A 24,631-nucleotide genomic window follows, 5' to 3' on the forward strand; every position below is an offset into this window, starting at 1 on the left:
ATGTTTACTATGGTAGTTGAAGAATAGAGCCCATTGTGCCAAGTACTGTTCAAACACAGAGAAGTAGGTGGTCCTTACCCCAAAGAGCTTACAATCTAAATAGACAAGACAGAGTGGAGGGAAGGGTAGAACACACACAAGCAGAGCGAAGAGTGAGATGGTAGCAAATGGCATGCTTGTTCCACAATTTTTTGTTTTATTTTAGGGAGGTGGGGCTACTTAGATGCTAACTTGTTTTATAACAGAGAACAGAGCTAGGTGAAATAGCATCAAGATGCTCATGAGGGGGGGTTGAGGAACTGTCTTTTGAGGAAGTATTACCAACCACCCTGACCCTACAGGAAATGTTACTTTCATGGCCTATGAAACTGGTTTCCTTGTACAGAGAAGCAAAGAGAATAAAGGCTGTATTTAATCACAAGAATATGCTATGGTTTGCTCACATTAATAAAAATTATCTGGTAATACGAAGCAAACAGCGTAAGCTTGTAATGAACAAGGAAGTGCTTAAGATATCCTTATAGAGCTGAAATGTCCTGCATGTGTACGTCTTTTCAGCAGTGTTACGTAATGAAACTTTTAAAGAGGTTTGTCATAATTAGAGTTAAGACACTGTAGCTTATTGAAGAAAGAAAAGGAGTACTTGTGGCACCTTAGAGACTAACCTATTTATTTGAGCATGAGCTTTCGTGAGCTACAGCTCACTTCATCAGATGCATACCGTGAATCATGCTCAAATAAATTGGTTAGTCTCTAAGGTGCCACAAGTACTCCTTTTTTTTTTGCGAATACAGACTAACACAGCTGTTACTCTGAAACCTGTCCTTATTGAAGAAGTAGCCTCAATTTCAGAGAGCATACAGTAAGGAAATGTCTTCTGGCATTGTCCTTAATATGTTCTATAAAAACTGCAAAATGGAATCTGTTTGAGGCAGGGAGCTAGTCCATTATGAGAGATTGAGATGCCTGATTTTCCCTTTGCTGAGGTATAAATCAGTAGTAAATCCACTAAAGTCATTGCTGTTACATTGGTGTAAAATCAATTTAAATGAGAGGAGAATAAGGCCTGGAATCCTTTTTGTAATCTGGAGATGAAGAGGGTGCCTAAATGGGAGCTGAGCTCTAGGGAAAATCTGGCCCACAGCAGATGCAGACACCTTCACAGGTTTCTGGAGTGTGCCTCAAAACATCACTTTCCTCAGAGAGAGGAAGAGATTTAGAATCTTCCATTTGAAACAGTGACAGCAGAGCCGAATAATATCCTGTGCTTTGGGGACTAAACTGTGCGCATATATCAGTTTGGTCTCTAATTAGTTAGAATATAAACTGACACCAACCTGATGTGAATGTAGGAGGATTTCCAAAGACTGTTTGGAACAGTATTGGCATCTATGGGCCAAATTGTCTGTTGGCGTAATTGCCATTGACTTCAAAGAATTTCACAAGCAGAGAATCTGGCCCTACATATCAATAGAATAGTTGTCTTAAACTATGTTTTTTAACCATATTGCTGGTTAGGGGAGTACTGTAGTCTAGTGATTTGGTGAAGAGGAATAGGAATCAGGACTCTTTGTGTCTGTTGCGGATCTTACCACAGACTGAGTGTGTGACTTTAGGCAAATCACTTACTGTTTTTGTGCACCAACTTCCCCATTTGTAACGTTGTTATAATGATATTTACCAATCACACAGGACTACATGGTATTATTATTAATTATTTTATTAAATTAAATTAAAACAGACAATGCTTGTAAACTTCCTCCTCTGAAATTCAAGTATCTCTGAAGAACAGTAGACTCAGTGACTGGAAGGAAATCCTGGCCCTACTGAAATCAATGGGAGTTTTGCCATTGATTTCATTGGGGACTGAATTTCATAGTTTAAGACCAGAAGGTACCATTAAATCCTGACTTCCTGTATATCTCAGGCCCTTAAATGTAACCCGGTTAGGCCTGTATTGAGCTCAATAACTTGTGTTTCATTTTCCAGAAAGGCATCTACTCTTGATTCAAAGACATCAAGACATGGCGAATGAACCACTTCTCTTGGTAGTTTGTTCCAATGGTTAATCCCCCTCACTGTTAAAAATTTCTGCCTAATTTCCAATTTGAATTTTTTCTGGCTTCAGCTTGTAGCCACTGGCTCTTATTATGTCTTTCTCTGCTGGAATGAACAGCCCTTCAATACCTGGTATTTTTTCCCCCGGAAGGCATTTATAACCCCATTTATTTCACCAAATATCTCTCAAAGAGCTGATCACCATTTAATACATTGTTGCTGGCTTAGATTTGGTTCTGCTCCCACCCCAACAAGGCAGTCCTGGGAAGTTAAAATTCAGGAGCATTGTAGGTGAAATATCGTTTCCAAAAGCCGAAAGGGAGGGTGCTCGCATTTCAGCTAGTAAGATCAAAGTGTGTGTTCGAGGAGTGGACATGGACAGCAGGCTTGTCATGACTCGTGCATCTTTGTAAGACATGTGTGCAGAGATTGTGTGATGCTGTTTATTAAATTGATGATAAAAGCTCACGTAAAGTTCAGGCCTTCCTTTGTATTCATGAGCTGTTTTATGGAATGGCCACAATTATTCTTTGAGATAGTAAAGCTTCTCTCTGGTTGTTTTATTCACTTGCTCTCTTTCTTTCAAAAAGCATAAGCTTACTGGGGTCTTTTTACATTCTTCCCAGGGAAGGATAGCTTTTCACTAACACAGAGAGTTCTGTTTTCTCTAATAGAAACATACTGCACTCACTTTGAGTAGGGTTTGTATTTTGTCCTAGGAACAGAGCATTTCATTCAGATAAGGCCACTCTGCATTTAAGTTCATTCTCGTCACCTGATCAAGCCACTGGTAACTTTTAGGCCGCTTTAGTCTGCATTCCTTGAATTCCTTACTCCTGGCACTGTAATTAACAGCTTCAGGTTCATTGCTTAACAGTAAATTCCATAACTTTCCACTTGTTATGCCCTTGGATGCTGCCTGTTGTAGCACAAAGGCAAAGCTGAATATCAACTCCGAGTTTCAACTCTGCAGCTGTAAGTGCCACTAAAGAATGTCATTGAGGAGTCACGCACAGGTAAAACATCACCAGTTTATATTTGTTGTTCTGTGGATTTTCATCTTCAAATGTAAGAAATACTGAATATGAATATGGTGAGACTGCTTCTCTTCTCATTCATAGCAATGTAATCTCATTGACTTCTATGTAGTTACTCTGATTACCCCACTGTAGTTGACAGGAGAATCTAGTCCACTGTGCTTTCATTTCGGATGATTTAATTTGCACGTTTTACTAGCTCTCTTTCTGTTTTGTTGTGAATAGTCCAGAAAAAGTAAAATCCACTGCATTGATACAAATCTTTGTATCAAACCTATAAAACCTAAAAGAGTAGGCTCACCACAGGATGAATGCAGTGTACTGGGCATGTTGTTTCACTGAATTATTTCCTATGAAGACCTTAGTGCTCTGCATCAGTTTTGACCTTTGTTTGACATTTTACAGTTGTTTCAGGAAAAAAGGCACAACGCTAGTGTAAATGAGATTATAAATTAGCCCGGTATATTGAATTACAAATATAAGAGATCTGAACAGGTCATAGGTGGTTATATGTGAACTGTTTACTTACAATGCTGCAGGTAGAGCTCAAATTAAGGTCCCAGGTGAGATGAGTTTGTGTGGCCTTGACTCTGTATGATGCGTTGTGAGAGACACCTGACTGAACCTCTTTCTTTTAGAATCAACGAGGATTCTTTATGACAAGAATTATTATGTGTACTGATAAAATTTTGCTTTGGAGATAGCCCACTGATATTACATTTGTATTTTTTTAAATCCATACAACTTGAAGCATCTTCTATAATATAACTTCTCCACATTTTTTAAAATGCCATTTAATGGTGTGTCAAAAATAAATGAAATGTGTATGCAACGAGTAGGCATCTTCAGAGCCCTCTTACCCAGGATTGACAGCAGTTCTAAGAGGTAGTATCACACAGGTATAACCAATCAGTGTATGGGTGGAAACTATACATGGGAATTAGAAATACAGTAAAAAGTTTCATATTTGACCATATAATATACATATTGCTTAGGCATGGGATTCTCTATGCTAATTATATATGAAGGATGCCTCAAACCTGTACAGTATACATGCCTTCATTAAGACCTTGCTCCTCTCAGTCTCGCACACATGCACTGAGCCCTCCAGGCAAAATGCTATCCCTGACCTGTTCTACTGCCTGCAGGCTGCTGCAGAGATTGAGTTCCCTCCATATCCCTTAGAGCGTTGCACTTTGGTTTCATCTCCTGGCTTTTTGGTCAATGTGTATGTACAGAGGGTCACCAGTGGACATGGAGTCTCTCTAATAAATTATGAAGAGGGGTCACTACAGATTGAGATGAGAATGTCATGGGCAGGTAGGAAACAGCCTCGATATTGCACGTACACAGAATAAGTGAGATTTATCCATAAGAAGGAATCTGGATGGGATCAGGAGCTGCAAAACCTAAGTCCAGCCTTGTTTTGAGCCATGCTCCTTACAATCAATAACTAGTATGCATAGGTTTCATTTAAGGCACACTCCCTGTCACTTCTAGAGGCTCTGTACAGCAGATTGCTAGCAGTAATGCAGCAGCTTGATTTAATGCAGAAATTCCAGGCAAATATGGTTACACCTGATCCCCTCTTTTGGCTCTTACACCACCTTTCTTACCCAGCCCCACCATACAACCAACCATCCTACAAATAATTCATTCTTTGCAAGATTCTGCATTTACCATGATTATGCTACATGCATTTGTCCTTAAACCTCCAAACACTTTCAGACATGATTTTCTTTCAAAATTTAGAATATTCACTCTTCCCTGTTTGCACACGTACGGGCAAATTCTGCTCAGTTACATTGTTATAAATCTAGAGTATGCCACTGAAATAATTTATACAAATGCCAGAGAGAGCAGAATCTCACCAATAGTCTTGGTATCTGTTAAGAGCTAGACTCAGGAAGACATTTGCAATGTGTAGCAACAATAACAACTTTATTGAACCTACTAACTCATGAACAATGCTACATATTCTCATATCAATAAATTGTGTTGTTTTATATCAAGCATCTATGTACTCATATATATATCTAGTGATATATCTTTTATATAGTACTCCTACAATGATAGCCACTAGTGATTAGGCTGAAGTTGTCTCACTCTGATTATTTTATGAATTTGTTCCATTTATAGATACACCTATCATCAACATTAGGCATATTTACTTATGATGTTTGGGCTCTGGAGGAGACTTTATGGCATGAAGCAGGAGGAAGTAATCCAGGTCACAGTTTCTCTGCTAAAAGAAAAGGAGTATTGTGGCACCTTAGAGACTAACAAATTTATTTGAGCAAAGCTGTCGTGAGCTACAGCTCACTTCATCGGATATGACTTGGAATATTGTGTTCATTTTGTGACATCCCATTACGAGAAGATATTGACAAACAGGAGGGACTTCGGAGAAGAGCAGTAGAACTGATAAAGGGGCTGAAGGAATTTTCTCATGTGAAATGCTTTCAAGAGCTAAGTCTGTATAGCTTTAGGAAGTGGTGGCTGGCCATGTGAAATATAAGATAAGATATTTGAAAAAGGGAGAATAATTATTTATGCAGTGGGGAATAACAAGGACTAATACAATGAAAGTAAGGGAATATTTAGTCAAAATATCAGGCAAATTTCTTGACAATTAGATCTATACAATTGTGCAATCGTTCTCCAAGGGAAATGGTGGCAGCCCTATCATTTGGAACATTTAAAACTGGAATGGACATAAAAAATAAGGATCAATTCTCCTTTGGCTGTGGGATATGACAGATAATCTAATAGCTCATTTCCATATCTAACTTATTGTGTTCTGTTGTGTCAAAGCTCTATATGTTAAAGAGTCACCAAGTAAGTTAGGCCTTGACAAAATAGGGTAGGTTGACACATTGCAGAGGTCTTACAAAATGAAGACTCTGTTTCAGTGACAAAAGGGAGTGTTTTAGATTGTGTTGGCTTAGGACATACCTCTAGGTTGTCAGACCATCATTTTTTTATGTAACAGAGTTGATTGCATTGTGAAAAAATATTTTCTTATTCTTTGCCTTCTCAGAAAAGATTTAATACTGTTTTAAGTGGGCCTGTAACCTTTCTTCTAATGTCTGTGTTTAATTTACTGGGGTCATGTGATGTGTATTTTAGTTTCTTCTTGTGATTATGATGAAATTTGAAGGTTAGCTGCTGTTTGCATATATTTGTGAGTGTTTGCAAATGTACTTTATTCCTCATGTGGTTCATTCTTTTCTCTGTATGGTCTCAATCACACAGTGGCCAACTTTCATGGGGTAAATAAACACCCTAACTTTCACAATAACCCCAGAATCAAGCTAATCCCATTTCAAAACAAGGCCAAAACAAGCCAATATCTAAGAAACCCCAGCACTCGATGTGAATAGATTCTCCTGGCATGCAGTCTGGCACTGTGGTGGGCCCACTGTGCACCCCTGACTCTCTCCCCCTCTTGCCCCTGCTTGCTCCCCCCCCTTGCCTCTGCCTGTTGAGAGCCAATCAGAAAAAAGAAGCAAAAGGCTACAACAAGCTACAAGCCAAAAACTAGCCAACGAGCAACTCACAAGCCAATTAAGCCAAAAATAAGCTCAATTTCTGCATTTTTTTTGCAGGTTTGGCATGTCTCCTCAGTAAGCAGACAATTTCTATCATTGTAGAGCTGCGGATCCTGTCTCCAACTGTATGTGAGGGTATGTCTTCACTACCCGTCGGATCGGCGGGCAGCGATCGATCCAGCGGGGATCGATCTATTGCGTCTCGTCCAGACGCAATAAATCGACCCCCGAGTGCTCTCCCGTCGACTCCTATACTCCAGCGCCACTAGAGGCGTAGGCAGAGTCGACGGGGGAGCGGCAGCAGTGGAGACACCATGGTAAGTCGATCTAAGTACGACTTCAGCTACGTTATTCACGTAGCTGAAGTTGTGTAACTTACATCGATTCCCCGCCCCGCCCATCCCAGTGTAGACCAGGGTTGAGATATTGTAGCCTTTGAAGGGCCATTGCCGTATTCCTGCTCACTATGATTTTATCACTTCTGAGTGTTCAGAGAGCGAACTTTGGCTCCGCTTGCTCTAGATCCTTTCAATATTCAGGCCTGTTGCAGGGTGCAGTCCTGGAACACATCACTGCAGTCACCTTGCCTCTTGGTTATCTAATCAACTCCCATGCACCAAGAGTTTTAAAATAATGTTCCCTCTTTGGGGCTGTAATTTATTAAGTCCTCACAAAACAAATACACAGTTCCTTTAGCCCTTCCTCAGGTCTTCCGATTTACCCATGTTCCATGGGTTCAGGCTCTGGCTCTCTCTCTGCTCCTCACTTCCCTCTGAGCTTGGGAGCTCTGCTGGTCCCACTCTGGCCCCTGAAGACCTCCCCCCAAGTTTTATCCTACCCCCAGTCCCTGTGCTCTGCGCTGCATTGAAAACTGTTAAAATTACCAGCTGTAACTTTAAATTTGAGGGTGTTTTCTTGATCCTAATTACAGATTAAGGAGCACTGTAGGGATGTGTGTGATCTGGGCCTACCTCCTGTCAGTTTGCAACTAGCTAGCCTGGAGTAAGGTGGGTTGTGCCTCTCTGTTTTAGAGAACAGCTTGCTTTGTCTCTCAGGTTTTGGGTTCTTGTGCGTTAGGGTTCTGGAGTTTAAGGAATAAAGTAGTGCTATGTTGCAACTCTCCAGCACCATTATTATTTTTTTTATTGAATTCTCTGAGTGAATGCTATGAACAGAAGATGCTCAAACTCCTCCATCCCTTGGAGCAAGGTCTCCACAGCCCTGCTGCATGGGGCTGTGCTTGAATCCTGCCCCAGCTGATCATCATCCAAGCTTTGCCAAAGGACAGCCTCCATGCAGCTCTCTTTTGCCTGTAGGCTTCCTTTAAGATCAGAGCACTTATAATTCTCAGCAGGTAGTCACATGGTGATCCTTCCCAGAGTGACTTGTTCCTAAAGATACCATGCTTTGGAACAGGGTTGGCTGGTCTCAGGACTCCACTGCTTTTAAAGGGATAAATCAGCCATTTACAAACTCTTGAATGGCCACACTGAAATCAGTAGGATTACTCATGGAGTCAGGCAGGTATTGCTCATCATGCTTAGGGGTATTAAAACCTGGTCCTTGTATTCAGATCAAGGGAAATCTGTTGTGGCTTTTTAGTGAATTGTTCTTGCTGCACTATGCAGGTTACCAGCAACAGTAATATCTTTTCTGTTCTGTTTCTTAGACCTTGCTCTTCAGTATGGTATCTGAACACCACAGATATCTCTTGGTTTATCCCACTAATAGTGATGTCCTGCAAGATTCAGGTAGCAGATCATCCCATCATCAATAGTAAAGAACAGCATAATTTAAAGTAGGCAAGAAATACACAAAGCATGCAATATTTAAAATATTCCTTGTGGAATTTTGGACAGTTGATGTACATAAGGATTTGCCTACAGCTGATGTATGTGGAAAAAGGATTCTTAGCTCATCCTAATTGCTGTTTTTTTTCATACATCAGGCTTCAGTTGTGAAAACCTTAATCACATGCGTAGTCCCAGTTCATCATAAGTAACAGTTGCACAACCTAGCTTTCCAGGTCCAGTCCCTCCTCCAGTTCAGATCTGGGGCACTGTTCTTAGCCTGCTGTACCTGTTCAGTGCCCACACACACACACATATATCCTGCTCACACAGTTTCTCTCTGGGCAGAGGGGGGAAAAAGAATCATATATGACAGATGTCATGGCACTTAATACCCTTTTGGAAAGTGCTCAGATATCATGGTGATGAGGATAGTATAACAACCTGAATAGAATGAAATGGAGAAGGCTTCTTTCTTTATAGCTATCTGTGTAGACTCTGATTCAGTAATGTACTTAAGCAGATGCCTAACTTTTTTTAACTATTCACATTCCTGAAGTTAGGCACATGCTTATTAAGTACTTTGCTGAATGAGAGGCTAAGTACCTTTCACAAGCACTCATTGAAAAATCTTTGGTGAATCACAGGGTGACACTCCCAGAATTTTGCTAATATGTGCTTTTTTTTTTTCAGATCGTGGCAGAAGAGGTCTCAAAATGTGCAAAAGGTTTACTGTACCTAGTAAACTGCTGACTAGGTTATGGGTTGCTACATCACCAGCCTCATTTGACTGAAGCACATGGTACAAACAGAGATTTGCCTGACTGGCAGAACACATAAGCCATGCATCATCTGTTTGGGCTGGTTTTGGGACAAAAGGACCTTTCACGTGCAGGGGATCTATTCTCCTTAGATGATGCTGAGATAGAAGGAAGCCTGTCAGAAGCTCTTGAGCAAATAAAAATAATTAGTTCATCTCCAGTAAGTAAGACATGCTCCCCCAATCCTTCTGCATGAGATAATGTATCATGAAAAGAAAGGTCAGAAAACAATGACTGCATAAGCAGAACACCAAAAACAGATAATAAATCTAACCTATTAAAAACCACAAAAGTCCTAAACAAAATGTCAGATTCAAAGACTTCAGCTCTTGCATTCAGTTCTCATTCTTCTGAATTTTATTTTAAGAAAAATAATGTAAACTGATCTTGGTCACACTTCATATCAAGAGTCCATTTATAGTGTATTGAAGGTTAATAAATGATGAATAGATGTTACAGTTATGATATGGCTACGAATGAAATAAAGAATGCATGTGCCTTGGGGCAAGAACATAAATACCATCATTTCATTTCTGAGAGGATGACACCCAGATCCGCAGCCCTTCTAAATTTTGTTCTGATGGAATTGCCCCTAACAAGAGGAGTCCCTGCATTGGTTGTTTTCTCAGCTCCATTACAGCATTTTATAAGCTTATGAAGGAGACAGAGCAGCATATGAAATAATAGGTTGACCTGGTACTCGGCACTCTTTGTGAGGGTAGCTTAAATTCTCCATATTCTGAGCCACCAGTTCACGCCTTCAAGTGTGCTCTCTTTGCTAGCTTATCTTCTGCTCTTGTGTGGGACTCCCAGAGCAGCTGACAGATAACCTATCAGCATGGTCCAGTACTGATCTTTCGTTAATCTGACCAAAAGAGAGTATGAAAACCAGCACACTGAAGGGAGTTGGATCCACAGGCTGAAGGATGGTTGTTGATTGGAGGACCTGAGACTGAATGGGAAGTGCTCACAGACACAGTCATTCCAGGGCTATAAATTGCTATCACGCAAAGACATGGACATTTTCTTCACCCACCCACTGCCTGGCAACCTTGATTTTCTTTTCTCTGAATCCATTCTGTTTTTAGCTTTTTACCTTTTCTCAATTTCACCTCTTTCTTTCTCTTTCTCTTCCTCTTCCGCCTGCCCTTTTCTTCTAAGTTTTCTCCCACTCCTTCTCTCACGCACCCCCTCCTCTCGTATTAGTAACTTCTTTTAATTATTTGGTTACTTATAGCGTTGGTTATCTTATTATAGAGTCAAACTTCCCTCCCTCCCTGCCACATTGTGATGTTGCTGAATTCAGCTGCTAAGTACTGTAGGAGTTGGTAGGAGACAGACAAAGATAAGATACTCTGAAAGCATTTTAAGAAACTATTTGTTTATTGGTTTAGATCTCTCTAACTCTTCTGTACCATGGATTCATATAGTTTAAGGCAAGAAGGGACCATTAGATCATCTAGTCTGACCTCCTATATGTCATGGGTGACTGAATTTCACCTAGTTACCACTTCATTGAGTCCAATATCTCTTGTTTGACTAAAGCATAACTTGTGGTAATGCTTGAGTCAGCCCAATCCATTCCTCAATTATATTTCAGAGCAGCCTTGAGCCTGAGCCATTTTGAAAACCCTTAAATCCCCATAGTGACCACTTTTGATTGGAATATACATCAGCTTGCAGAAGAGAAATTGTCAGCTGTAACAAGACCCTAATATATTGAACTAGGAAATGTACGTGCACTTTTCTGGATGCATATATCATAGTGATTTTAAATGGATTTTGGCAACATACAAACCTCTAACTTTCAGAACTTTTGAACACACTGTTGCTTGTGGCCACAAATGCTCTAAATCATCAATTAGGGAAATCATTGTGCAGAGACAATTCTTTCCTTGGGTCATTTCTTTGACAGCAATTACTGTTGCACATTTTTCCAGAACATTATTCAAATCAGTTTAGCTCTTGACTCCGCTTATTCCTGGTATATTTCCACTAATGGCATATTATCAGCATTTGCAGATATCCCTCCTATCATAGTCCTCTGAGACAACAGGACTGAATTTGCCACTGATATTTTGTACTAAACTGCTAAACCATGCGACATCCTAAAGAACAAAGGATTTCTTGTGCTTCTAAATTCCCTAAGGCTAATTCCCACTAGAGGGCAGCAGTGCTCAGTGATATACTTCATTATTGCTGTGGAGCAAGGCTTCTCACAATTTTTAAATTCAGATTTTGAGCTGCCAAGGTGTATTTATGTTGGGAGACTCCTAGAGTTGCAGAGTATTCTGCTGTACATCTTTCTATGGCCAAAAGGCAGCTAGTGAATACAAATGCAAACTTTAGTATGGATCTCTTGCTTGTTTCTGTTTCCAGCCAACACCTTACTGGCTATCTTCATATTATTCTACTTCTGTTTTAATCAAAATTTTATCTTAAAAAATAAAGCAAACTCTTTTTAACAAGAGGAGGAGAGATCTCCTGGAATTGGAAGGAGGAAAAGCCAAATTGCAGGATCAGATACATTGGCAGGGTAGGTCAACTGATCACCCCAACAGCTTAAAACGTACATCCAATGTGCTCATTTACACCAGTGTAAGTCTGGAATTACTCCACTAGATTTAATAGAGGTACTCCAGAATTATCCCTTTGTAAATGAATGTTGAATTTAGCCCAAATTCTTAAATATTTCCATGGCTAGCCGGTAAAAGTAACGTATTTTTTGATGAATACTTATCTTGTGTTTGGCCTCTGTGCCTCTTTGAGGTAGAATATTATAGTTTAGCATGAGTGTTAGTTGTTGTATATACTGTGTCTGAGTCTCCATTGTAGTCATTTACACTAGTGCAAAATGGATGTTTTGGTAGCATTTTGTATCTAGTTTGCACAGATGAAAATAACCACACAGCATGCAGGGAAACAGAGAATCAGGCCTGCTGAATCAATTTCTGTTCTTAGTTACACTATGAATCTGAAATATCTCCATTTACATCTGTGAGTCTAAAGAATTGCATAACACAAGTTATTTGGACTGCTTGATGTAATTTTTTTACATTTAAATGTTTTAATATTATAGTAATATACAAATAGAAAAAATATAAACCAGGGATTTCAAGGCACATACATTCACATCTATTGAACAGGGAAGCCATAGCTTCAAAATGGGGGACTACAAAAATTCACAATCTTAATAATTTAATCCATATTTTTTTTGTAGGAGCACAAATTATTCCTTTGTGTTAAATTACAACTTGGAATAGTTAAAGACCTATGACGTGATTAGAGTTTTGCTCTCAATATTCTACTTATTTATTGTATAGATGACATGAAGAAAATGGAGAGTTAAATTAATTTAACATCTTCTGGTTCATTTTGTGGCATTCTTTAAAGGATGACACTTCATTTGCACAACACAATTTTGTAACCCATATTTTCTTTAAACCTAGGACTACCAGACTAACGACAATGACCAAGCAGTGGTGGAAATCTGTATCACTCGAATCACCACTGCTATCAGGGAGACTGCATCCATAGAAAAACATGGAAAGGCACTTGTGGCTCTCTGGGAGTCATGTTTAGAGCACAATCTAAAACCTTCAGGAAAAGATGAGGACACACCACATGCAAAAATTGCGTCTGATATCATGAGTTGCATTTTGCAGGTAAGCCTGGATCACAAGAAATGCCATATCACTCACAGTGTCATAGCTTAATAGCAACTGTACTTAGTTTTTCTTGGGGTGTATTGGAGTGCTCACATTTATTGAAAAAGCCAAGAATTGGATCTTCATGTTAATTTATACTATTAAATGTATATGATGTATACTGAGGCCAAGTAAATGTTTTAGCAGCATTCTTATCTTTTGAAATTTTGTGTGTGGTGAATTTCTCAACCTTAATGTTGCATGAACACTAGACGTTTGCATCTTACATAAAAATTAAACTGTGAAGGATAGTATTGTAGCAGCAGCAGCGGCAGATGGGAAAGACAATTCATTCAAAACCCATTATTTTCAAGGCACTTATGACTCTTTGGAAGAAAAGTATCATTTGGGGCAAAGGTTGAAGAGGATCCTTTAGCTGATAGAAATGCTGCCTTTCAAGAGTGAGGATCCCATTTAAAGGCTCAGTTGTGATGCGGAGTCCAGATGCAAGATTGGAAACTAATTTATGGGCCAAATTCTGACCTTGAACACACAGCTCAGATTTTGATCCTTTATCTGCTTGGAGAATCTTTGTTCTATAAGTAGTTGTTTTTGAACAGTCATATGTTTTAACTGAAGCAGGCTCCTGATTGTTTTTCCAGTAGAACATATAAAGGGCTGTGGGACTCATTTACATAATAGTTTCTGTGTAAACAGAAGGTCAGTATGGAAGGTCAGTATCAATGGTGGGAAAAATTACATGCCACAGGCTGGTCGTCAACATTCAGTTGCCTGCTTCAGTGAGAACACCTAGCTATGTTCAATGGTGTGAAATGTTTCTCCGGTCAGAAATAGGGTTAAAGCCAGAACACTGGGTCCATATTTGTATATCGCTGGGGTACCACTCTCAGGAAACTAACGTTACATATTGTTATAAATCTGAGTGCTTAGTGTTAGGTACTGTTATGTTACCTCACTGTCTGCCTTTTGGTGACCTAGCATAAGCAGGCACAAGCTACAGAATAATGAGGCAGGCATGAATTCAAAGTAAGCAAAGCAGCTGAGTCTGTTTACCAGTACAGAAGGGTATAGATGAACCTCCCCTCCTGCTGCTGATGACACTGTTACCTAATGTTTTCCTCTCTAGGTGCAGAGGGGGGATGGGCAGACATACCTCTGAACAGCCTTCACTTATGGAAGAAGTTACACCCTTTGCGGGCTGTGTGAGTGTGTATCCTAAGGAACACACTCATCCAGCCTCCATACTAACTCTGCTACAACACCTACCCCTAGCCCTGGATGACCTGGAGAGAAAGGATCAGTAGAGGGCACCATAATGTCTAGAGAAGTGGTAAAGGACGTAATATCCTGAGTTCGGGGTACAGCTTCAGGACAGAGCCAGAGGCTTTGTATGAGCTGGAGCAGCAGGTCGGGTGCAGCATCCTGGGAGCAGGCTACGGAAAGAAGGCCCAGCAGCAGGCAGCCTGAGAGCTGGCACTGACAAGCTGAGAGCCAGCAGGAAGCAGACTATTAGTCAAAGGAGACCAGCAGCAGGGGGAACGTACATGCGCAGCAGCTGCCTGCAGGAGGAGTACAGGACATGTGGAGGGCAAGAGGACACTGTGTAGGAGGCCCCAATAAGACAGAAGAACTGAGTGAGCTCTGGCAGGTGGTTGAATCTGCAGCCAGGGTTTAATTGCCCCTAGGAGGGATAGGCTGGAGAGAGTAGCCTAGGTACTAGCCCTGACAAACCTTATGGAACAGCTCCCTTTTTACCTCTCTATGACCCCTTGGGCTGAGTTATGAACTGTTGGGCTGACCTGGACATCCAACTGTTGAAGCCATTATTTATACCCTTTATTTCTGTCAACACTGGTAAAATAATCCTCAATGGTTTATTCAGAATGGCAGACTATTAATGGGGACCCATCAATGACCTTAATCTGTACAGCCTGGGTATGTTCCTCTCTGGGGAGGGATATTGCAGTAAAAATGAGGAAGTGGAAGCAGGCTGGAATGGAAGAAAGGAACCGAAATTCACTGAGAGCCTGTTACAGGAAAGGGAAGTGGAGTTGTCTGAGAAGTTTATTGTTTACCTTCTATATGTGTAGTTATCCTCGGCTGGCCCATGCCGAATCTTCCCAGCACACTGTTGTTTCTTTGGCCAGTCAGTCTTCTGAGTTACCTGCTTACCCCAGCACTGATGTGTCAGCTCTACATACTGCATTTCATTGCTAAGATCCCTTCATGCAGTTATCTTATTATTGCCAATTTGTCTTCTGCACTGACCGACTGGCAGCAATGTGCCAGGTTTGACTCAGACTTGCTCTTTAAATGAACTTCTCTACATCTTCCCAGCGAATGCTGGTTGTTGAGAATGAGGTATCTTCTAGTGTGTGTCACTCAGTCTTTCCCTGTAGTTGCTGAAGCAACAGTACTAAAGACCTTGGTGTGTTAGTGTCTAGTGTCCAGACTACTGCTCAAATAGTTGCCAAAAGGTCCCCATTATGACATGTTGCCCTTAAAACTTCTTGAGATTAGTCATCTAGTTTGGCTCTTGGTTGGAAGTGTTGAAAGTCCAAAAGAAGCAAAAAAAGTGAAAGAAAAAAGAACCCCAAATGTGAATTCACTTCAATGAAATTGCAATTTACAATCCTCCATATGCCCAGTTCTGTTCTTTTCAGTTCCCAAACTCTGGGAACAGTTCCAAATGAATTAACAATGAAGAAAGAAAAAAAAAATCTACCTGAAGCTCAGATAGGTGTTGATCTTGTTGAGGAATATAATTCCTGAGATCAGCAGAATAAGTCTCCATTGTCTTAACTCTGCTTATTATTATAACATTGTCAAAATAAAGCATTGCTTATTTCCTAGATGAACTGTATTTGTTAGCGTTAAATTTATTCTATTAGTTCAGAGTACACACCGTAAGGGCCTGACTAAAAACCCACTGAAGTGAATGGGAAGACACCTATTGACTTCAGTGAGCTTTGGATTTGACCTTTAGTTACATGTTAATATATTTACATGTTAGGTACAGATAATATATTTTGAGACTGGAAAAATATGTAGCAAGAGTTTGCTATACAGATAATGGTAAAGTGGTCTGTAGCTTTTTTAGTCACAATCAATAGTGGGGTGGAGGGAGGGAATATGGAAAGGCTGTTAAGCAGTGGGAGTCCCTGGGAGGTGTTTGTCTGGCTGACTCAGCCAGAATTTCTCTGGAGCCTCTGATTAAGGCTCTGATTGGCAGGACCAAGAGCTTTGCTACTCTTTTACAGAATGTAATGAATAATGGTTAAGCTCTGGCTGTCGGTGCAGAGGAGGCTGGGACACTTCCCCACTAATAAATGACGATCAAATCCAATTTTTCTTAGAACTGGATGAGTCTTTCTGTAGATAGTTCAGACATTTATGTTAAATGACAATGCATGTTTGAAAGTCTGTGATGTGCCAAAGTTCACCATAGGGCATGGGGTAGGCAAACTCTTTGGCCTGAGGGCCACATCTGGGAATAGAAATTGTATGGCGAGCCATGAATGCTCACAAAATTGGGGTTGGGGTTTAGGAGGGGGTGAGGGCTCTGGCTGGGGGTGTGGGCTCCGAGCTGGGGCCAGAAATGAGGAGTTCAGGGTGCGGGAGGGGGCTCAGGCTGGGGTGGGAGAGTGAGGTGCAGGGGGGCGGTGAGGGCTCCAGTTGGGGTGCAGGCTCTGGGGTGGGGCTGGAGATGAGGAGTTTGGGGTGTAGGAGGGTGCTTCGGGCTGGGACTGAGGGATTTGGAGGGTGGGAAGGGGATCAGGGCTAGGGCAGGGGGTACGGGTGTGGGGAGAGGCTCAGGGGTGCAGGCTCCAGGCGGCACTTACCTCAAGCAGCTCCTGGAAGCAGCAACATGTCCCTTTTCTGGATCCTAAGCAGAGGTGTGACCAGGTGGCTCTGCACGCTGCCCCGTCCACAGGCATCTCCCCTGCAGCTCCCGTTGGCTGTGGTTTCTGGCCAATGGGAGCTGCGGGGGTGGCACTTGGGGCAGGGGCAGCGTGCAGAGTGGATCCCTCTGGCTGCCCCTATGTGTAGCAGCCGGAGGGGGGACATGCTGCGGCTTCCAGGAGCCGCGTGTGCAGCCTTCGACCCTGCTCTCTGGCTGACGCACTGGAGCAGGCCAACCCCAGACCCCGCTCTCCAGTGGGAGCTTGAGGGCTGGATTAAAATGGCTGGCAGGCTGGATGTGGCCCATGGGCCGTAGTTAGCCCACCCATTAGAGGGCATTATGCAATCCACCCTCCATGTGTTTGCTGTATTCATTTTTTTAACATAAAAAAATCACTCAGAATCAATTAAAAAGAAATCAAAGCTGAGAACTTCTACAAATACATTTGATGCTTTTAGAATCACAGCTACACCATGTGTTACTTTACAGAAGAAAGAACAATTTGAGTTTTTATATAATCCATGAGGGACAGTTGGAAAAGTAATGAATATCTCACACCTGGATTGAATGTTACATGTTCTGTTGATATTAGCAGCAGTTAGGTCCCCAAGGTTTGCAAACTTTGCTACATTATATTATTGAAATCTGTTTTTCATTGTCACCTGCATATTTTCATAAGTGAACAGTCATGTACAGATATTTATTAGGAGCAGCTGAAACCTTACTCTGTGCTTCCATTTGAATTAATATATTTTCTCTGGCAGCTAAGTATTTTATCATCCTTATTAGAGACAGCTTCCTCTTCTGTTCTGTTTTCATAAAAGAGCTACATCCTAGCCAAAGAGCCAGATCATATCTGAAGTGAATGGTGTTGTGGGGGTGGACATGGGTGTATAACCTGAAGGCAGAATTTGACAAAAGCCTGTACCAGTCATAAGTAATAAGGAATTATGTGGATTTAAACATGTTGCTGTGTAAAAACTCCATTAGTTTTAAGTTTAGTGTTGCTGTGTAAAAACTCCATTAGTTTAAGTGTAAAACTCCATTAGTTTCTCAATATACACACTCTTTTGGCCAGATGCTGATGGTTCCAAAGGGTTGTCCCGGCACCTGGGAATGCTGGAGCAACATAGATACCCTGACCTCAGTCTTTTTCCCCTGGCCACAACTCTTACAAGAAAGGGGCAGTGTAGGAGTTGCTATGACACTCTATACTGCCTGAAGACTCCCCTAGCATAGGGAATCCTCATGTGGTCAGGTAAGCCTGGTTGAGGGCTGTTTTTAAGCACTTGAGCAACACAAAGCAGTCTTAAATTAGGGAATATGATTCATTGGGCCCAATCCTGTTCCCATTGGTCCTATCAGCAAAGGTCCAATTGACTTCACTGGAAGCAGAAATGGGCCAAATGGAATTATTTAGATGGAACCACAATATTTTTTTAACTGTTCACATGTATATTTTTTCACTCAAAGCTACTCCAGACTGAATCATATTCAAATTTCTTTGGAGCGTATTTATTTTTGGTTTGTTACTGTGCTTGTATAAGAGTTTAGCACAGTGGGGCCCTGATCACTGGTTGTGGTTCCTAGATGCTAGCAAACTAACAACACATAATTAATAATAATGTCAAAGACAGTCATGTACTACAGTGTCAGAAAGATGTTCAAATGTGAAGGGATTTTAGAGAAAAGCCACAAAAATTAGAGGATGAAGGAATAATCAAGGGAAAAGTAAAAGAAAGTATGACTCAATTCAGTCCTCAGTTACTTGGACACAAGTCTGATGGACCTCAGTGAGAGTTTATGTATGTGTACTCTAATGGAAAACATAATTTGACAGTAGATGTGTATAGATTGGCTAAACATTTACCATAGGCTGTCCTTGGTGTTTTCAAACATTTAAAGATTGCTATATCTTTTGTTAGGATCAAATTCTAGGTACACATGCAACCCACAGTGACTCATTTGAAGTTGTGCACACTTTTTGGAAGACAGAGTTTGGCCTTAAAGGAGAAATAGCAAACTTGAAATACTTGTAGATGGTTTTTAACATCATGGATAGGAGTTATTTGTGAAGGGACTGGGGAAGGATACAAAGAAATTGTATGGAATTATAAAAGGAAAACAGAAGGGGAGTACTTGTGGCACCTTAGAGACTAACAAATTTATTAGAGCATAAGCTTTTGTGAGCTACAGCTCACTTCATCGGATGCATACAGTGGAAATATAGTGGGGAGATTTTATAAACACAGAGAACATGAGACAATGGGTGTTACCGTACAGACTGTAACAAGAGTGATCAGGAAAGGTGAGCTATTATTAGCAGGAGAGCGGGGGGACCTTTTGTAGTAATAATCAAGGTGGGCCATTTCCAGCAGTTGAAAAGAACAGTAGGGGGAGAAATAAACAGGGGGAAATAGTTTTACTTTGTGTAGTGACACATCCACTCCCAGTCGGATTATCAGAAAATAATTCCAGATGATAAACTGATTAAATTAAATCTGTGAAACAGTCCTGCATTGGCAGAAGGTTAGAGGAGAGGGACCGCCTAATAGGTCTTCTCTCTAATTCTGTTATTCTTTGGTTGGTGAGAATATTAACCATGACATTCTTATTGATGAGTGCATTGCAATGTCAATAATGTTTTTTAGCTCATTTGTGGTTTTTTGAATACGATCTGAGTCCTCTCCAAAGCAGTGTTCTCCTCTGAGTGCTTTCAAAACAAGAGATCCAGACTGCAAGCTCAATCATTCCAGTGTAAATCAGTTCCACTTGACTCAGTGAAGTGACTCTGGGTTTATATCAGCATAAATGATAGCAGGACTGGACCTAGATTACAAATATGTACATTGTTTCACAACTGGACATTATAGCAATGGATGCTTATATTTTGGGGAATTTGGGATTTGTCACATGTCTATATGGAGGATTAGCCTTGAATTTAGCAGTTGGTGTCCAGAAACTAGTGCAGTTGCACCAGAGCAAACCCTTCATACAGATAAGAAAAGTCACGATTTGCACTGTTGAAGATTTACCCCTGCTTGAAATCAGGGTAATCTGCATCCCCACATATTGAAGCTTTCCTTATTTGCATGAGTATAGCTGCACTGATTACTGGCTACTGACTGATGAAATTGGGGCTAATTCCCAGTATAGACAAGGCTACAGTGTACAATGAAAGAATTGAGGTGATAAGCCAGTGACTATATCACTTTCGGTACAATGAGCTAAATAATTCACCTATCAACAGCATATTATACTCTACCCTCCATTTATTTCTTCTTCTGCAGGATGAAATTACTCATTCCAGAATGGATAAAATACTGTATGTCACAGCTGTCAACATTCTAGTATCATTCTTATTGTCAGTTACGTAGTATGTTTGTTACTCCAGTTGTTGAAGTAGGAAATAGGTACACTAGCACCTAGAGCTGCAGTAGTTTGACATTTCCCGACTTACTGTTTTCCCTCTTTAAAGCCTGACTTTAGTGGTGTTACCAAAGAGTAACCTTTCTCTATGTTTTATACAGTTGTTTTCTTGATCACCTGATTTCTGGTTTTCAAATTTTGTCAGCATTAAACTTGATTTTAATCCATTTTTTTCAGCTGCTTATTTTTCAGTGCCCTCTCTTTTTTTTCACAGAATTACAATCAACCTCCAATAATGGCTTTAGCTGTCCCCGTGGCAGTGAAATTTCTGCAGAGGGGTAACAAGGAACTGTGCAGAAACATGTCAAGTTACCTATCCCTGGCTGCAATTACCAAAGCAGATCTGCTGGCTGATCACACAGATGCAATTGTGAAAAGTGTCCTTCAGGGTATGAATATTTTGATCATTCTGCTATGAGACTTTGGGGCCCAATCCTGCAAACCCCCGACACATGGATTTATTAGGATCAGATGCTAATACTAGATTATATGAAGAGAAAGATTTCAAGTAAAGTATATAAAGGCTTACAGTATTTGATAAGCCTTATTGATTAGAAAGCTTTATGGTAGACTGTAAGATCTTTGGGGCAGGAATTATGTCATCCTATGTATGTGTATAGACAGTGCCTAGGCCAGTGGTTCCCAAACTTGTTCAGCCGCTTGTGCCGGGAAAGCTCCTCGTGGGCCAGGCCGGTTTGTGGGCCAGACCTGCTGCGTCTGCAGGTTCAGCCGATCTTGGCTCCCAGCGGCCACGGTTCGCTGCTCCAGGCCAATGGGAGCTGCTGGAAGCGGTACATCCCTCGGCCTGCGCCGCTTCCCGCAGCTCCCATTGGCCTGGAGCAGCAAACTGCGGCCACTGGGAGCTGCGATTGGCCAAACCTGCGGATGCGGCAGGTAAACAAACCAGCCTGGCCCACCAGGGGCTTTCCCTGCACAAGCAGTGGAACGAGTTTGGGAACCACTGGCCTAGGCCATTCACATGCAAATGGACTGCAAATAATAAACAGTAATATGAGACAACATTGTGCATATCAAGCCTTTATCCTTCTTGCTTATACCAATGGCAAAATTCCACTGACTTCAGTGGGAGTGAGATCAGACCCGTTCTCTGAGAGTGTCTGAGGTAAATTTTTAAAGCATTGCAATGGAGTTTTATTCCCATATGTGCTATTGTCTTTAATAAGAATTCTGTGGCTAAATTTTTGAAATTTTACTCTGTGGGTTGAAATTATTATGGTAAAGAAGCAAAATATTATTCCATACTTTTAGAGGGTAATGCGATTTAGCTGAAAGAATTCTATTTACAATAGGGCCTTATTTTCCAGATAAGGATGCTGCCAGCGAGTTACAATAGCTGGTCGAATACTGTGGTGATGTTGTTCTAAAGATGATAGGTCTTAACCCAAGCATATACATTCTGTATATATTAAAAATCTTTGGGATCCATTTATTTTATGATATTATATGGAGAGAGAGCTAAGATGGATGGTAATTTATTCCTTAAACAGTTTGATACCAAATCATTAAGATACTTATAAACTGTGGTGAGAGTTTGCTCTTTCCTGCCTGCAGTTGGTAACCAGTACTGGCTTTCACCCCTTTTACAGTGATGTTCATGAAACAACAGTGGGCCAGATCATCTCACAGAAATCTGTGAGCAGAAAGGGTCTTTGGGGACTGGTCTCCCCCTTTCCACGTGGAAGTATGGGTGCCCTCTCTCTGTCTCAGGACCATAAGAGGGGTGTGAGCTGGTAGGTTGGGCAGACAGGTACACTATATTTATTGCTCTCCCTTTCTAGCCTGGTGTGGAATCCACTTAAAAATTAAAATGGCCTAACTCTTCTGTGGAATCCATCTGTGCAGTGGAAGTTTCCCAATCCCCTCTCTTTAGAGAAATGGTTGGTGAAGGAGTTCCAGTCAGCAGCAGTACTCGATTGGATTCATACCAGGCTGCCAGGGAGCTGAAGCCGGTGAGCAGGAGATCCCAGAGTCAATATGAATGGTCCTGGCCTCTAACAGATCTCAGAGATCCAAGGGTTAAGTGGGGTAAACCCTCTATTTCATGTTACAGAAAGGCAAACCCCGCCATCTTCCCCATAATGATCTGGTGAAAGTTTCACCCATTGTAGCATTACAATTGTGGTTGGAGTAAGACTTTAAAAGACATTATTTCACAATAGGACAAAATGTTGTAAAAGAAATGAATTTACTGTTGTGTCAATGGCTATTTCTTTGTAATGTATTGCATTTCTGAGAAGACATAGCAGGCATAATTAGCACACGCATTAGCAAGTGTTGCCAGTGCAGGATTACAAGGTGCTTGTAACATGGTCCAGGGGAAAGTCAGCACGTTGAATTTTAAAGTTACTACTAAAATTAAACATGCTGCTGTTTATTGGCCTGTTTGAGATTAATATCTTTAAGCCATGTAACATTGCTGAGAAAATAAAATCCAGGGTGAAGAATATTACTGACAAAATAAATGTCTGTCTGGATCAGTAAAGCCAAGACTAGTGTCATTATCATATATTAAGATTTTAGCTTGTATGCTAACATTTGGGGAAACAGTGTTATTAATAGGTTTAGAGTAGCAGCCGTGTTGGTCTGTGTCTGCAAAAAGAACAGGAGTATTTGTGGCACCGTAGAGACTAACAAATTTATTAGAGCATAAGCTTTTGTGGGCTACAGCCCACTTCATCAGATACATAGTGTTATTAATAGTAAGAACCAAACTGGAACAAGAATTGGTCCTTAAGATATAATCATAGATATGGGAAAATGTTGATATTTTTAAAAGGACACAATTGATTTAATGCCGCAGTATGCTGACACCTGCTCTAGTTTTGCATTTATATAATTCCACCAGCAGATGTTGCTATGGTCATCAGAGATTAAAATTCCAAATTAAAAAAGGGAACTCTGAATTCTTGCGTTTAACACACTTTTCCTAGTTATTTGTGTTTTCATCAATAGTATTTCAATCAGGAAAGATCTGGATTTCAAAATGTTGCTAAGAACCATGATTTAAAACTAAGACAGTTTATTGCAGGGTGAGGGAAGGCTAATAAATATGGATGTGCAAAGATAAATGGACACAGAGGGTCTATTCTGTTCTCAGGTGGACTGAGGCAAATCCAGAGCTATCAGTGCAGTTGCACTAGTGAAACTGAGAACAGAATTTGGCTCAATGCCTGAAAGAGTTTGGGAGCTAATGGATTTATGGACATAGTAACTACAGTTGGGAAAATGTTAGGCTACATGACTTATTTATATATTATTAGCCATGAAAAGCTATTTAGGAAGAATGTTTAGCTAGAGTATTATGTTTAGATCAGGAGAGCGAGTTTGTGTGTGTATGGAGGTGGGGGATGAGAAAACCTGGATTTGTGCTGGAAATGGCCCACCTTGATTATCATGCACATTGTAAGGAGAGTGGTCACTTTGGATAAGCTATTACCAGTAGGAGAGTGAGTTTGTGTGTGTGTGTTTTGGGGGTGGGGGGGGTGAGAAAACCTGGATTTGTGCTGGAAATGGCCCACCTTGATTTTCATACACATTGTAAGGAGAGTGGTCACTTTGGATAAGCTATTACCAGCAGGAGAATGAGTTTGTGTGTGTGGTTTTTGGAAAAAGGGGGGAGGGGAGGTGAGAAAACCTGGATATTTGCTGGAAATGGCCCACCTTGATTATCATACACATTGTAAAGAGAGTGGTCACTTTGGATGGGCTATTACCAGCAGGAGAGTGAGTTTGGGGGGGGGGGGGGCAGAGGGTGAGAAAACCTGGATTTGTGCTGGAAATGGCCCAACTTGATTATCATACACATTGTAAGGAGAGTGATCACTTTAGATTAGCTATTACCAGCAGGAGAGTGGGGTGGGAGGAGGTATTGTTTCATGGTCTCTGTGTATATAATGTCTTCTGCAGTTTCCACAGTATGCATCCGATGAAGTGAGCTGTAGTTCACGAAAGCTTATGCTCAAATAAATTGGTTAGTCTCTAAGGTGCCACAAGTACTCCTTTTCTTTTTGCGAATACAGACTAACACGGCAGTTACTCTGAAATCTAACAGACTAACTCCATTTCCAACACATGAATGTGCACAACCTGCACTCAACACTGATAAATAGACTGTGTGATAAGGAGTTACATGACGGGGATGGGAGAGACAGAACACTCCCTGCTTCCATGGAATAGCAGCAAAGCTGCCTCACAGTCACTACTGCAGCTGCAGAGCCCCGTTACTGGTGCTTCTTATGGGGCAGTTTGGTCAGCTGATCCGTGTTGTTGCAGATCCATGGGCCCTGACCTTGTCCCTCCCACCCCCAAGAGCTTCTTGGATGCTAGTGCGAAGAAAGCCGTGACAGGACACA

The 24,631-nt window shown here is 41.0% G+C and overlaps 1 protein-coding gene across 13 annotated transcripts in view; it reads left to right on the forward strand.

Moving 5' to 3' along the window:
• VEPH1 (ventricular zone expressed PH domain containing 1) overlaps nucleotides 1-24,631 on the forward strand; it is a 180,998-nt gene that overhangs the window by 4,854 nt on the left and 151,513 nt on the right. For 8 of the 13 annotated variants that reach the window (XR_007358459.2, XM_075132162.1, XM_075132160.1 and 5 more), the window contains exons 2-4: nucleotides 9,130-9,417; nucleotides 12,707-12,922; nucleotides 20,473-20,647. Coding sequence is in view for 12 of the 13 variants with exons in the window: in XM_075132162.1 (XP_074988263.1) it covers nucleotides 9,280-9,417; nucleotides 12,707-12,922; nucleotides 20,473-20,647 (529 nt within the window). In the remaining variant the exon portion in view is untranslated. The other 5 variants (XM_075132157.1, XM_075132158.1, XM_048864321.2 and 2 more) reach the window with 5 other exon arrangements.

The sequence above is a fragment of the Caretta caretta genome, chromosome 9 (genome assembly GCF_965140235.1).
Source record: "Caretta caretta isolate rCarCar2 chromosome 9, rCarCar1.hap1, whole genome shotgun sequence".
In the NCBI taxonomy this organism is placed as follows: domain Eukaryota; kingdom Metazoa; phylum Chordata; order Testudines; family Cheloniidae; genus Caretta; species Caretta caretta.